The sequence below is a fragment of the Falco peregrinus genome, chromosome 2, assembly GCF_023634155.1.
Source record: "Falco peregrinus isolate bFalPer1 chromosome 2, bFalPer1.pri, whole genome shotgun sequence".
Classification (NCBI taxonomy): domain Eukaryota; kingdom Metazoa; phylum Chordata; class Aves; order Falconiformes; family Falconidae; genus Falco; species Falco peregrinus.
In genome coordinates, this window is record NC_073722.1 from 123337407 (window position 1) to 123351245 (window position 13839).

General features: G+C 40.7%; 1 protein-coding gene across 1 annotated transcript; it reads left to right on the top strand.

Annotated features, from left to right (window-relative positions):
- Window positions 1-2385: 2385 nt before the first annotated feature.
- PSMD12 (proteasome 26S subunit, non-ATPase 12) lies at window positions 2386-11614 on the top strand. Its single transcript, XM_055794155.1, has 11 exons — window positions 2386-2565; window positions 4245-4304; window positions 4548-4676; window positions 6024-6131; window positions 7043-7147; window positions 7579-7728; window positions 7907-8041; window positions 8599-8711; window positions 9079-9253; window positions 9773-9850; window positions 11173-11614. The coding sequence occupies exons 1-11, from the start codon at window positions 2458-2460 to the stop codon at window positions 11380-11382; spliced, it is 1371 nt and encodes a 456-aa protein (XP_055650130.1). The 5' UTR covers window positions 2386-2457; the 3' UTR covers window positions 11383-11614.
- The last annotated feature ends 2225 nt before the right edge of the window (window positions 11615-13839 follow it).

Here is a 13839-nt window from a genome sequence, read left to right on the forward strand (position 1 = left end):
TGATGCTACCCATTTATAGGCAAAGACATTGACTACAATAAAACCAGGAGAAAGACCTAAACTAGTTTATAACCTGTTATATGCTTTCAACATAAACCAAACCTTAAAGCTCCATTTAAAACAACAAAGCATCCAGATCTGCAGAAAGTAGTGTGTCAAACCCAGAAACTACTTAAAATGGAAGCCAAAATTACTTCCCATACCTACAGCAAAACATTCTTCAGTCACCCCATACTTTTGCCAGAGGCACAGCTCAGTCTTGTGCTGTCCGCACACAAATGTGGGGAAAAAAAACAGTGACCCTAACAGCATCCTTTACAGTTCCCCACTGTGACTACTGTTCCCGGAACTCTCTACAAAGCATGCTCAGCAAATGCTTTCTAGGGGCCACACCGAGAGAGAAAACTTCCAGTTCCAGCTAGCCAGGAAGTTTCTGCCAAGCACGTCTGCCACAATTTTGGTTCTTTGTTGTCTGTGAATTGTCAGAAACTATTACTCTTACCTCTGCAACACGCTCTCTACCATCAGTTGTAAAAATACTTTTCACTCATCTTCCATTTCTGACCTGGGGGGGAAAAACCCATATGTTAAATCATGCTGAACATTAACTCCAGATGGACTTGTGTCAGCAAAATGTCGCTTCATAATAAGAGACGGTAAAAGTCAAGTTGTTTCTTCAAGCATTACTAAGGGCTTTTGAATAAGAATTTAGTTTTTTATGAGCCATTCAGGAAGTCTACATTGGCAGCAAAAGCAGCCTCCTTGTCTCCCAGCATACCCATGCAGGTAAAGGAAGGTAACAGTTGCAGTATGCATTAATTTTTTTTCCCTCTTTCACTCACTGTCTGAACCAAAATTACTGTGTACAGGAGTATGTTTGATTAGATTAGTATGTGCCTTTTAACTTCCCTGAAAGCCATGACTCCTTATCCATTGACTGTACAATTATACCAACATTATGAACTAAAAGAATGAGATTTTACAATTTAAAATAAGTAGTCAAAGCTCTGTAAAAATTTGTAAATGGCCAGGGTTAGGAAAGAACGACTCATACACGCTCTGATGCATGCCTTTTTAGTACTCAGGTCAATTAGTAACTAAAAATGATTAAGGACCATGGATAAATTCTGTTACTGGACTTGATAAATCAAGTCTGAGTTCAAACAGAAAGTGACTTGAAGTCCACGGTCTGTGCTGTGCTAATTTGAAAGCATCTATCAGGCACGATTGCACAATACAGTATTACAGCTCTGAATTCACTTAATTGAATTACTCTGAATTTATACCAGTGTAGTAGATGTCATAACTCAAGTCTTAATTCTGTAAACAGAAGATTTGAAAGTGGTTATTTCAAATAGCTCTTTGCCACATTACTGTCTTGTAACATATGCAGTACAGTCATAAAGTAACCCAAACCGGGATGTGATGACAACATTTTTTCTGGGAGTCTTAAATTTAACACCCAAAGATATAGGGCATTCACTGATCAGTATTTCCTCGTGAGCTGTTTACTTGCAAGCATGAGCAAGTTTCTCTGAGTTTCTCCAGTGAATTAAAACCCCCGAGGCATATGAAATTCTGCTCTTGAACCGGAGATGATGGCAACCTGCAGGCAGGAGTGTTGCACCAGCACCTCACCACAACTTATCAAACGCATTGACGGTGCAACGTGTAAACCCAGGATCCTTGTGCTCTTAAAAATCACTGTGTCTCCTACCTGTTCCTAGCCTCTCCAGCAATGCAAGGTGATTAGATGTCTGGAGGGTTGGACACCCGACACCATCAGGGTGAGACCCGCCCGCACCCCGAGGCCTGCTCCCAGGCGCGGCCTGCCATGGCCAGGCGGCACGGCGCTCCGGGGACAGGGGGGCACAGCACAGGCCCACGATCCGCCCCCCTCCTCATGGCCGCACCAGGCCTCAAGCTCTTGACACGCAAGCTATGAGCAACACCGCGGCTGCCGAAACCCCACGGCCCTGCTGGGGCCAAGGGCAGGCTGAGGGCCGGGACTAGGCTCCGTGAGAAGCCGCCACCCTCGGTGCTGAGGGTGCAGCTCGACAGCGGAGTTCGGGACAGCGGGCGGCCCGGGGCCTGTCCCCTCAGCGGCGGGGCCTGTCCCCTCAGCGGCGGGGCCTGTCCCCTCAGCGGCGGGGCCTGTCCCCTCAGCGGCGGGGCCTGTCCCCTCAGCGGCGGGGCCTGTCCCCTCAGCGGCGGGGCCTGTCCCCTCAGCGGCGGGGCCTGTCCCCTCAGCGGCGGGGCCTGTCCCCTCAGCGGCGGGGCCTACGTCGGCACCGCCCCCCGCCCCGCCCCGGTCCCTGCGGCGGCCGCAGGTGGCCTCGGCAGCGCCTGCGCGGGGCGGTGCCGGGCCCTTCCCTTCCGCCGGGCCGCGCGGGCGGGGCTGCGCGCCTGCCTGCTTCCGGTGTGTGTTCGGCGGGGGCCGCGCAGCGGAGCAGGGAGATGGCGGAGGGCGGCGCGGAGCGGGCCGATGGCCGCATCGTGAAAATGGAGGTGGATTACAGCGCGACGGTGGACCAGCGGCTGCCCGAGTGCGAGCGGCTGGCGCAGGTGAGGGGCGGGAGGGAGCCCGGCGGCGCCGATGGGCTGAGTCATGGCGTGGGGCGCGCTAGGCCGCGCTCGGCGAGGCGGCCCGGTGGCGGGGGGACCCGCGGCGCGGCCCGGCCCGCAGGCGCCTCTTGTCACCCGGTCCGGTGCAGGAGGGTGCGGGGCTCGGGCCTTGCTGTGCCGTGTGCGGCGAGTAGGGGCTGCCGTGCCATTCCCTGGCAGCGCAGGGCAGGAGGGCGGCCGGAGCTGTCGGGGTGCGGCCGGGCGGCTGAGGGCAGCGGGAGGCCCGGCGTGCCCAGTAGGGCCGCGGCTTTCCCCGGTGTGGCGGGACAGCCGCGGGCAGCGCACCCGACTGCGGGGGGCTCGTTTATCCCTGGACCGCTGCCCCCCAGAGCTGCCTCCCTGTCAGGGGCCCCGGACCCGTCTGGGCAGCGCTCTGCCGCTTCCACCTGGGTACGGGCCTGGGGCTGCAGGGGGGGGGGGGGGCAGAGCCCTGCCAGGGTGCTGGGTGTCTGCTCCACAACCAGGCCTGTGCACCCACCCGGGGCGACCTCGGGATGGCTTGCCAGTTAGGATCGTAATCATGCATATGGTCTATGTTAAGGATCTTGTATGGATTTGTGCCTTTGCGTAGACCTCAGGACAGATAGACCGGATTTGCTGTTACGCTCTGTCCCATTAGGATGGTATCTGATTCTTTACATGCTGCCCATCCTCCGCTGGATTCATGTTTCTCAGGCATGTTGTACTGTGTAGCGTGTTGTAGGATTCTGAAGGCAGTGGCCTTAAGCAAATAGCGTCTTTTTACTGTCTTAAGGCTGCGCTGTGTGGAGAGTTTTATCCCGCATGCTGCATTAGGTACAGACACCATGACTATGGTTCATTGTTGTGTAACGTGTAAATTTTGTAGCACATCCCTGGCAAACCATTGTATATAGCTTAAAAGATTTCAGTAAGGTAGGTATGTTTTAAAAACAGATGTAATTCTCTCTTTTTTGTTACTAATTTGCTAGTTTCTAAGCACTTTTTGCAGCCCCACAGTTGCCAGGGACTGTTTCAAACTCTTCCATGTTAACATTTTTTTAGTGAGATATTTGCTAAGAATTATGATGTAGGACTAAAAGTAGATTGTAGTGTCTTTAACTCCTCTAAACAAATATAGTTCTCAAAACTCAAAAAGCAGGACTATTATAATTCCATGCTTAGACTATAAAGCATGTAGTTTATGCTTTCTATAATATGCTAATTAAGATATGATGTATGTGGATGAAAGTAATAGTAAAAATTTCTTTTGGCCAAAATACCTAATTGCTTATCTGTTCTCACTTAAGGCTTTGTTTTGGCTAGGAAAGAAATGAGTCTTCCATCTAGCTCGGTGAATGTGAGCTAAACAAACCTGTCTGAAACTTGCTAGGTTTTTTGCTCCAGACAACCAACTTCCAGCACGTATTGGGCAAAAATGGAATTTCAAAAACCTTTCCGGTTTATTCTGTGTGTAGAACCATATATTTAAAGTTACTGCTATGTATGTTTCTTTTATTAAGAAAAAAAATCCAAACCCAACTTAAAAATGGGTGTACAGACTAGTCTGTTTTTTACTTGCATGAGAATTGGAGCTGCTCTCTATTTAAACTAAACTGTGTTTATCACTCATTATGATAATTCTTTGCCTGTCACATTAGGAAGGAAGATTGCAAGAAGTAATTGAAAACCTTCTCTCCTTGGAAAAACAAACACGCACGGTAAGTACCGTATGGTGTGCAGCATTTAGGCTGGGTTGTCCTATGCACCCCCTTGTTCCACTACATTTAAGTTGTGAAGGGAACTGGAGTATCAGTCTTTCTATTTTGTTGTTCTTTTCTTTAAAAAGAAAATTAATAAGGTTAGATATAATCAGGTTCTTTACCTTGGTGTAATAGAAGCGCAGGTGATAGAGGTCTGCACGTTGTTTATCCCATCACTAATATGCTGTTTGTTTGTTACAGGCATCTGACATGGTCTCCACATCCCGTATCTTAGTTGCTATAGTGAAAATGTGTTACGAAGCTAAAGACTGGGATGCTCTTAATGAAAATATTATTCTTCTATCAAAGAGAAGAAGTCAGTTAAAACAGGTGAATTTAATCCTTTGAAACAAAAAATGAAATTGTATTTGGACCTGTGTATCTGATTCCCACTTGTGTGTAGGGACTTTCCTGACTTTGTAGCACCTGCCTGAATATATTGTTACTAGCTTCTGTTGGTGTTTTTTGGTAGACTTAGGAAAGCCAATAATGAAACTGATGTCTGGAATTAGTCTGTCTCCACCCTGTGCCTGAGCTCCACATGGTCCAGCTTGCCATTCTTGGCAACACAGCTGTGACTTTCCTGCTTTTGTGCATGCCAGTACTTTAGACAGTAGTTCATCGTTACGCTCTTATACAGTCTGTATTGTGGCCATATTCTTAATTTTTTGTGTTCGTGAGTGTACATTAAGCAGAGTTATTGCAGCTTACTGTGATCAAATAAGGTGTGTGCTTTACAGGCTTGCTTTTGAAACTGTCATACTCGGGTATTTAGTTCTGTCTGAGAAATGGGCTATCAGGATAGCTGAAGGCACTTGAACTTAAGGAGGTACAAAGTTTATTGCATTGTGTATTTAGTTTAACTTAGTAGAAGTCAGCAACAGGTAGTTTCAATGGTATTGCTTTAGGAAGGAAAAGGTTGCCTCCTTTTTAATGTTCAAAAATGTTAGGAGTTTGTATAAAAGTAGAGTACAGTTTAGTTTGATAATTTGCACAAAAAATGTTGCTGAAGACTTGGATCATTTCAGCTGAATTTTCTTCTTGAGGAAGAGGTTTCATTCTCTCTCTTTTCTTTTTTGAAGTAGGTATTTTAATAATAATAGCAACAGCTTTGACAGCATTGTTACCAGAAGAACATATTCCAATAGCTGTGCTGGCCACTGAAGGATGCTAGTTTATTAGTGCTTTTTTGGGAGTATGCAGAGATGGAAAATAATCAGTCAGAAATAATTAGCCCTCTTCCTTCCTTTCCTGAAAAATCTACAGGTGTCCTAAAGAGAAGGGCTAGTGCACACGCTTAAGAGAAGATAACACCTTTCCTGGGCCATGCAGGTCTTGGGGCATACAAATTTTGTCGGTCCATGTGAGAGTCATGTGAATTTGGCAGGAGTACTGCTTTTCAAGAGAAAGCTCTGTGGGATTAATCATTTTGAATATCACTGGAAAAACTGAGGTGAAAGAAGAGACAGAACAGCATCACATTTGACTTCAGTTGCTAGCGTCATTTTACACATTTTTAGAAGCAAAGTGATGAGATGTAGCCTCCATGCTTTTTGTTGAAATGAGTCTCTGAAGTACTGAACAGTTTCATATCAAACCTATCTGACTGTTATAGTTGGAATGCATTTGCAATATCTAAAAAACACAGTATGTTCTTCTTTTCTGTTACTGTACTAGGCAGTTGCTAAAATGGTCCAGCAGTGCTGCACTTACGTTGAAGACATCACAGACTTACCAGTCAAACTGCGCTTAATTGACACGTTGCGTATGGTTACGGAAGGAAAAGTAAGGTTTTGTTTTAAGACTGTCTATAAGGTAGAATAAAAATGTTCACCTCCTTTAAAAGCATAGCTTCTTAACCTTGTTTTTTAATCTTGTTCAAATAAGAGCAAAATTAATTTTTAAAGTAACTTGAGAAGCCAAGTAGTGTATTTCTTTCTGAAAGACTGCAAATGTTTTCCAGATTTCATATTTAAATAATTTGCTGAAACACTGCTTATATTTCCATGATGTAGATATTTGGCTATATTATTGATATAATTAATAGTACAGTTCAGAGTTCTAAAATGCCACTTTATTTTTCACTTTTTAAAACATGATGTATTTGAGTTTGTTAGAGAAATGGGCAGGTTTCATTTAATTTCTCCTGCACTTAGCAAGGTATTAGGTACAGTTACGGTAACTAGAGGGTGATACTAAAGCATTATACCATGTTAATAATTTAGATAATACTCCTTTTGCTGGATGACTTTTGTCTGTTCAAAGTTAGTCCAAATTGTTAGTAAACAAGTATTGTCGATTTATGGGTGGTTAGTAGTGAGCAAAATAATGCAAATGGTAGTACTTAGTACACATTAACGATTAAAGTCTTTACTTTATATCTGTTTCAATATATTTTAACAGGCAAAATATCTAATACTTCATGCACAGTGCACATCCTTTTATGTTTGCTTGAAGAACGGTAGATGAATTTAGACATAGTTTTTTAGATTAATTTGGTCCAAATAGTTCCGGTGTGTCAACTATCCTTTCTACTTCAGCTGTGTATCTTGTGGATAGTGTCAGTATAGCGTAGGGATACACAGGGAATTAATTGGTTGTATGACAACATCAAATATGTGTCTTAGTGGGGTTGCAGTCTTAAGTTTTCACTCTTTAGAAAATGCCAATGTTTAAACAACTACTTCTGATTTCAGATATATGTGGAAATTGAACGTGCTCGCCTGACAAAGACGCTTGCAACAATAAAAGAACAGAATGGTGAGGTGAAAGAGGCTGCCTCTATTCTGCAAGAACTGCAGGTAATGTGCCTTGTAACTCAAAACTGTGTCAGCAATAAAAATTAATTGTGACTGCTCTTAGGTTATTGTTTAGAAACTTAATCACGTATGTTTGCAGAAATGCCTGGAATGAGTTTACCTGTTACTAGTGAGGGTGTAATTCAGTTTTAACTGCTTTTGTTAGTCTCACGGTTAGGTTACGTGGAATACTTGCCATTTGGAAAACAGATTCCAGTTGTCTAGGTAGTGTATTGAATTCAGTGTTAGCAGTTTCTTTTGGTGTAAGTGGGGGTTATAATTGAAAATTGAATAACCTTTTCTCCATTTTCACATGCTCTGGCATGTTTTTCCTGTTTTGTTTCCCCCACCACCAACCTCCTGCTCTTCCTGGGAAGTTAAGAATTCACTTGTTTTGACTTTGACATTGTTAAATAGTTACATTTTTATTTTAGGTGGAAACCTATGGTTCAATGGAAAAGAAAGAACGTGTAGAATTTATCTTGGAGCAGATGAGACTCTGTCTAGCTGTAAAAGACTATATTCGGACTCAAATTATCAGCAAAAAAATTAATACAAAATTCTTTCAAGAAGAAAACACAGAAGTAAGTCATTGGAGGATTTCTTTCTCTCCTTTCCCCTGCTTGCCCCCCCCCCCCCCCAATCTGACATGTCTCTCTTCAAATCCAAGTGTATTTGAATCCCTGTTTTCTGTGGTCCAGTTGGATTTAATTTTCATGATTCATGAAGCTGTATTAATTTCACTGTTTGATTCTGTTTCAGAAACTGAAGTTGAAATACTACAACTTAATGATCCAGCTGGATCAACATGAAGGCTCCTACCTCTCCATCTGTAAGCACTACAGAGCCATTTATGATACTCCGTGTATCCAGGCTGAAAGTGAAAAGTGGCAGCAGGTAAAAAAACATCATGTGCAAAATGTCTGTATTTTCATGTGGCAAATACCCATTTCATTACCAGATCAATTTATGGCAGATTAAATAGCTGATCAGTTTGTTGTTCTTAGTGGTTGTTTTTTTTTTTTTAAATGGGTATATTAACAAATCAGTTAGTTGAAAACAAATAAAGTTGATTTCAAATGAATATTTATAACTAACATCTTCATTATATTGTCTTTGAAATCTTGAGAATTTCTTGTCTGTTCAAGTGCAGGAATTAGAAACAGCTGTGCAGTTGTGGTCTAAATGATACTGTTGTGTATGCAGTACAGATGTTACATATTTAAAAAGTTTTTTCCCCCACATATTTACTTTAAATACTAGTGTTTCAGTTAACCTGAATCCATTTAAATGTATCACTGTGAATTCAGGGTTCATTTCTGCAAGATTACATTTCTTTCACCTTAACTTTCATATGCTGGGTTTAAGCCTTTTACATGTTGAAAACACTCACAGAGCTTTAATTCCATCATTTAATTATTGGGGAAAAACCCACACTCTTTCCTCTTCAACAGGCACTGAAGAGCGTTGTCCTTTATGTTATTCTTTCACCTTATGACAATGAACAATCTGATTTGGTGCACAGAATTAGTAGTGACAAGAAGCTAGAAGAAATCCCAAAGTATAAGTAAGTATTCTTTCTAATAAACAATTATTAGGTGAAAAAAAAAAAAGTATCTCAAACTAGCTGTTCAAATGAAATTGTTTATGCTAAGTCGGCTGTAAGAATCTCTGAATGTGTGAAAAATTATGCAAAATTTTTCTGATTGTGCAAGTTCTACATTAAAATACGTCTTATAAGAGAAAGAGCTTTATTAGAAACACAGTCTGACTTGAGCTGCCCGATAGTATGAAGCATTACAGTATATTCATGAAGAGCAATGAAATCAATGGTAAAAAAATGAAAGCATTTACAATTATTTCTTTGATCTATTTAAGTACGAAATGAGCCTTATTAATACAGTATTGTAAATCACCTTTACTAAATCATTTAGAGACCTCCTAAAACTATTTACCACTATGGAATTGATGCGATGGACTGCCCTAGTTGAAGAATATGGGAAAGAATTGAGAGAAGGATCCCTTGACAGTCCTGCAACAGATGTTTTTGGCTGTACAGAGGAAGGTGAAAAGAGATGGAAAGATTTGAAGAACAGAGTTGTGGAACATGTAAGTATGGCTGTCTTTAAGCATTAGCTGTGTATTCAGTGCCTCAACTATAAATGCTTTTCGTTTGCCTTATGTTAGTTACAAAGGGGGTGGAAAAAAAAAAAGGTATGTAGTAAAGCAGCAGATAAGTTGCCTTTTCCATTGTGCTGTATTTTCCAGATTTTATTTACTCATGTATCTTTGTTATAAATAGGTGTTTGGCACGGTTGCCATAAAAAAGAGCATGTTGCATTCGAATTGTGAGATTTAGCATTCACATTCAATAGAGCAGAAATTTGGAAGTCTTGCTTTTTATTAAATTCATAATGACTTGATATCATTACTTAATAATTTGTCATGTAAAGACTTCTATGCCTTTTACAAGCAAAAGAACTGTTCGTTTGTAACTCCCTCACAATACCTTATGCTGCACTGCCATTAGAGCTCCTAATCTGCTTTTAACATTGACTTTTATATTTTTGCAGCCTGCTTCAATTATTTTTTGCACATAACCCTCTACTCTGAACACTTTTATTCCAGAATATTAGAATAATGGCTAAATATTATACCAGAATTACAATGAAGAGAATGGCACAGCTTCTGGATCTATCTGTTGATGTAAGTGTTGCTTTGCTTTTCCTTCTTTCGTAAGAGGTGTGGAAGTGTATGTGTGTATGTGTTTGTGGCAAAAATGTAATTATTCAGCAGATTAACGTTCTCCTGTAACTTGAATATGAGTTCTCTTTAGCTTAAAATGCTCTGTTAGTGATGCTATAGGTCATCATTGCATTGTTTTACAGACAGTGCAGAAAGATGTAGCGCTGTAGAAATACACTGCTTGCTACAAAATTCTCAGGGTTTACACTTGTGTGTTTACGAATGATCATGGATACAGTATCTGTTGTTGTATCTCTCTATATTTGTCTTGGTATTATGCGTGTACCTCTCCTGGCTTCATCCTTAGTCTAATTCCCCTGTTTGTGTTACCAGTGCTTTTCAGCTCTTACAGGAAGAACAAAGTGTGCTGTAGTGATAGACAGGGAGCATTAACTGAGCTTTAGTTCATTGGATTCTGTTTATGAGAAGTAGTGTAAAAGTCTGTTGAGAATAAATTGTCTGAGTATTTGGCACTTTATTAGTCAATATGATGACCTGAGTGTATTCTCACGCCTTTATGGGAGTTAAACTGGTTTATAATCCAGGGAGAACTCAGTTTCATGATGCGTGTGCCCATAAGGCAAAAGTTGCTCTTAAAAATTCATTTATATTCAAGGTCTCATTTAAATGCTGGAGCTTCTTGTCTTGTGTTTTAGTGTTAAAATGTTCTTGTCACTGGGTGAAGATACAGGGTTTCTCACCTTTAGACGCCCGTGTTTATAGATGGTTGTACTTTGGGAAAATGGGGTGGAGTAGTCTTCCTGTCATTCCACTTTGTCTTTTCAAGAGCTTTCAGAAGAGATTAATACATCTTAGCATATTGGTGTTTTGAGCGCAAATGAAAAGCTTTACCCTACTGTCGTTTAATTAAATCTGCTCTTTTCCACAAACTCAGAATAAACCTTCCTTGACAGTGGTCAATAATTCATGCAGATTTTCATATGCCTTGCTTGTCAGAAGGCTTGTTCTGCTATCAGGTTAGCCAAGTACTCCAAAGTATGAAAGCCTGTTGGTGTAGTATATTAAACTTAATTTCAAGAAAGATAATGAGAAACAGGTGAGAAAAAAAGAAAAAATTTTTAATAGATCATGCTAGTATCTTGCAGTGCCAACATGTAATATTAAAGTATCGTTTGTTTTAAGTACAATACTACTGTAGCTGTATGTCTGTTAAGTATAAAGAAAATCTAGTTCCCTGTGCTTTAATGCTGTCTGGGAAGAATTCTGATGTTTTTATAGATAAAAATGCTATTTTCTTGACTTAGTGCTGTTTGTCTTTACAGGAATCGGAGGAGTTCCTGTCTAACCTAGTAGTTAATAAGACCATCTTTGCTAAAGTAGACAGGCTGGCAGGAATTATCAATTTTCAGAGGCCTAAGGACCCAAACAATATACTCAATGACTGGTCTCACAAGCTCAACTCGTTAATGGCCCTAGTTAACAAAACCACGCATCTCATTGCCAAAGAGGAGATGATACATAACCTGCAGTAAGGTGCCTCAATAATCTCAATGCTTTTAAAGGCATTAAATCTTCATAATAGAGACTATTATTCCAGTGTGTATATGGTTGGTTTTCTCCCTGTCAGGCCTTCCTGGTCTAAAGTTTAGAACACAATTCTGAAATTCCTGTTGATAATTAAGTTCCTGTGATTATACATTCGGTTGTTATGTGTTTTTGCTACAGTTGGTGAAAAAACATAATAAAACTGTATTGCCTGTATAATAGTAGTCTTGTGGCTTCTTCTTTTCCATGTATACCTTTATCTAACACCTAATCCTGTGGTTATTTCATTACAGGACTTTTTTTGAGGCTGTGATTGAAAGGATGTGCTATAAATAAAAAATCCTAGGGGTTTACAGTAGCATGCATTGAGGTAAATTAAAATGATTATATTGTTATGTCAAGATACTGTTTGAACAAAATTCTGGATGTTCATGCTTAAGAATAATGCTGTTTCTTGTGATGTGGAACTACAGAGAGACTTAATTCTGAACTGACTGAGAAATTACTGAATTTTGTCTGCTGGCTGCAAGTCACTAATGTTCACTATTTTGTTGTTGCAGCTTGTAATGGCTACAATAGCAATTACACAATTAGCGAGGACAGTACTTCAAAGCTGCTGCTTCTTATAATTGAATGTGTTACATTCATAGAAGATAACATCCTATTATTTGCTTTAACCTACTTGTAATGGAGGGCAGCTGTAGACTTTCCCCATGTCCCTGTTCTGGTTTTTTTTAGAAAGTAAATAGTAGCACGAATAGTATAGGAAGAATCAATAGAACTTTTATTGAAAGTGCTGTTTCTTAATTTTTTAATGCTAGTTAGTCATAACTAACTGTTCTGTTCATAATTAGGTAGAGACTATAATTGTAAATAATATGTTGAGATGTATGTAAATGCTATCCCTTTAAAAGCACACCAAACTTCATTCGGACTAACACTCTTAGCACAGGTAATTATTGGATGAATACACAGTAAGTCAGGAAGCTAGGCAGTGATTTTGAGGGTGGGAAGTGTGTGAAGGGACAGGAAAAGATAGAAGCTTTTAAGCAGTGATTTGCATTTGAAATTTAGACTTTGGATGTAGTTTAAGGGAAATGTCATTTCAGAGACTTGCAACTTTATCAAGCCATACCAGTCCAGCTCATTGCATTTAAGCAACAAAAAAAGCTGCTGAACAATTGGTGAGGGAAGGGAGAAAGAGGAGCAGACTGTTTAGAATGCATAGAATGCTTACCATCTAGCTTCCTAAATTGTATTATAATCCCAGTTGTACAAGTTGTGTAAAATCTTGTCACAACCACAAATCTTGCCTGAGAATGGGATGTACTGGTCTTTGTGAGGCTAGCCTTAGCAGCATGAGTGAAAGTGGCTGCTGGGATAATGAACGAAGTAACTGCAGTTTTGACCTTGTCAATTGAAAAAAAAATAAATCTTTTGCAAACTGAGGCAAGAGCTATCAGAAAGGGGAACAATGGATCGTTAGGGAAAGTGGGAACTTGCCTCTCCCTGTTCTTCTTAGCATAGACCTATTTTCTTCTTTTTCGCAAGTCTGATCGGGAATCTTCAACTCCAAGCATTTAAGCTTATGGACTCTGTGACACTTCTACCAGATGAGACATACTGGACCTGTTTTCCCAGCCAATCCTATTTTCCTTTTTATCCTGGAGTAGAATGGTTCAGTGGTTCCCTGGCCCTTGTTCTGGTGGGGTCTTGCAGATGCTTCTCCCTCTCTGCCCTAGCTATATACCTCTCTGCTGCCTTTGCATTTAGAGCATGAGTTTGTTGGAGAAAGGAGGTGGTTTCTTCCCCTCACAACTACCTTTTGCTGTCAGCATTGGAAAGAACGTTGGAAACACTCTTAAATTTCAACAGCCCAGGTATCTCCTTAAAACTCAGAAGGATTATGAAGGTTCACATTAATGGTCTGTATTTGTACCAAAGATCCACAGTGATCAAGTTTTTTTGCCTTTTGGTCTGAAATATATTTTTTGTCCTCACTTGAGTTCACTTACAACACCTCTGTCTTGGTTTGACAACATACTGCGCAAGGCAAACTCCTACCTAACTCCATCCTCAGGGTGAGATACACCTGTTGTGTACCTAGTACTTGGTGCCAGAAGCAAGAATCTCTCAGGGTTTCCCTCCTCACACATCACAAACTCAAAAAAGGAGTTTTAAAACACAATTGTACAATTACTAGGCTGTACAGTAAGCCCAAGTGAGTGAAAAAGAATCTATTCATTTTGCTTGGAGGTTTTTTGTTTTACTTTGGTTTTTTTTGTTGTTGTTGTTGGCAAACTACTGTTAATGAAAATGAAAGGAGTGTATCTTGTGTCTCTCTGGAAAAGGTTGCCACATTCAGATTGCTAGAAAAAAAGAAAAACTGTACATTTTTGGTGCTAGTTCATCTGAAGAATGCAGATACATGTCAGATATAACTC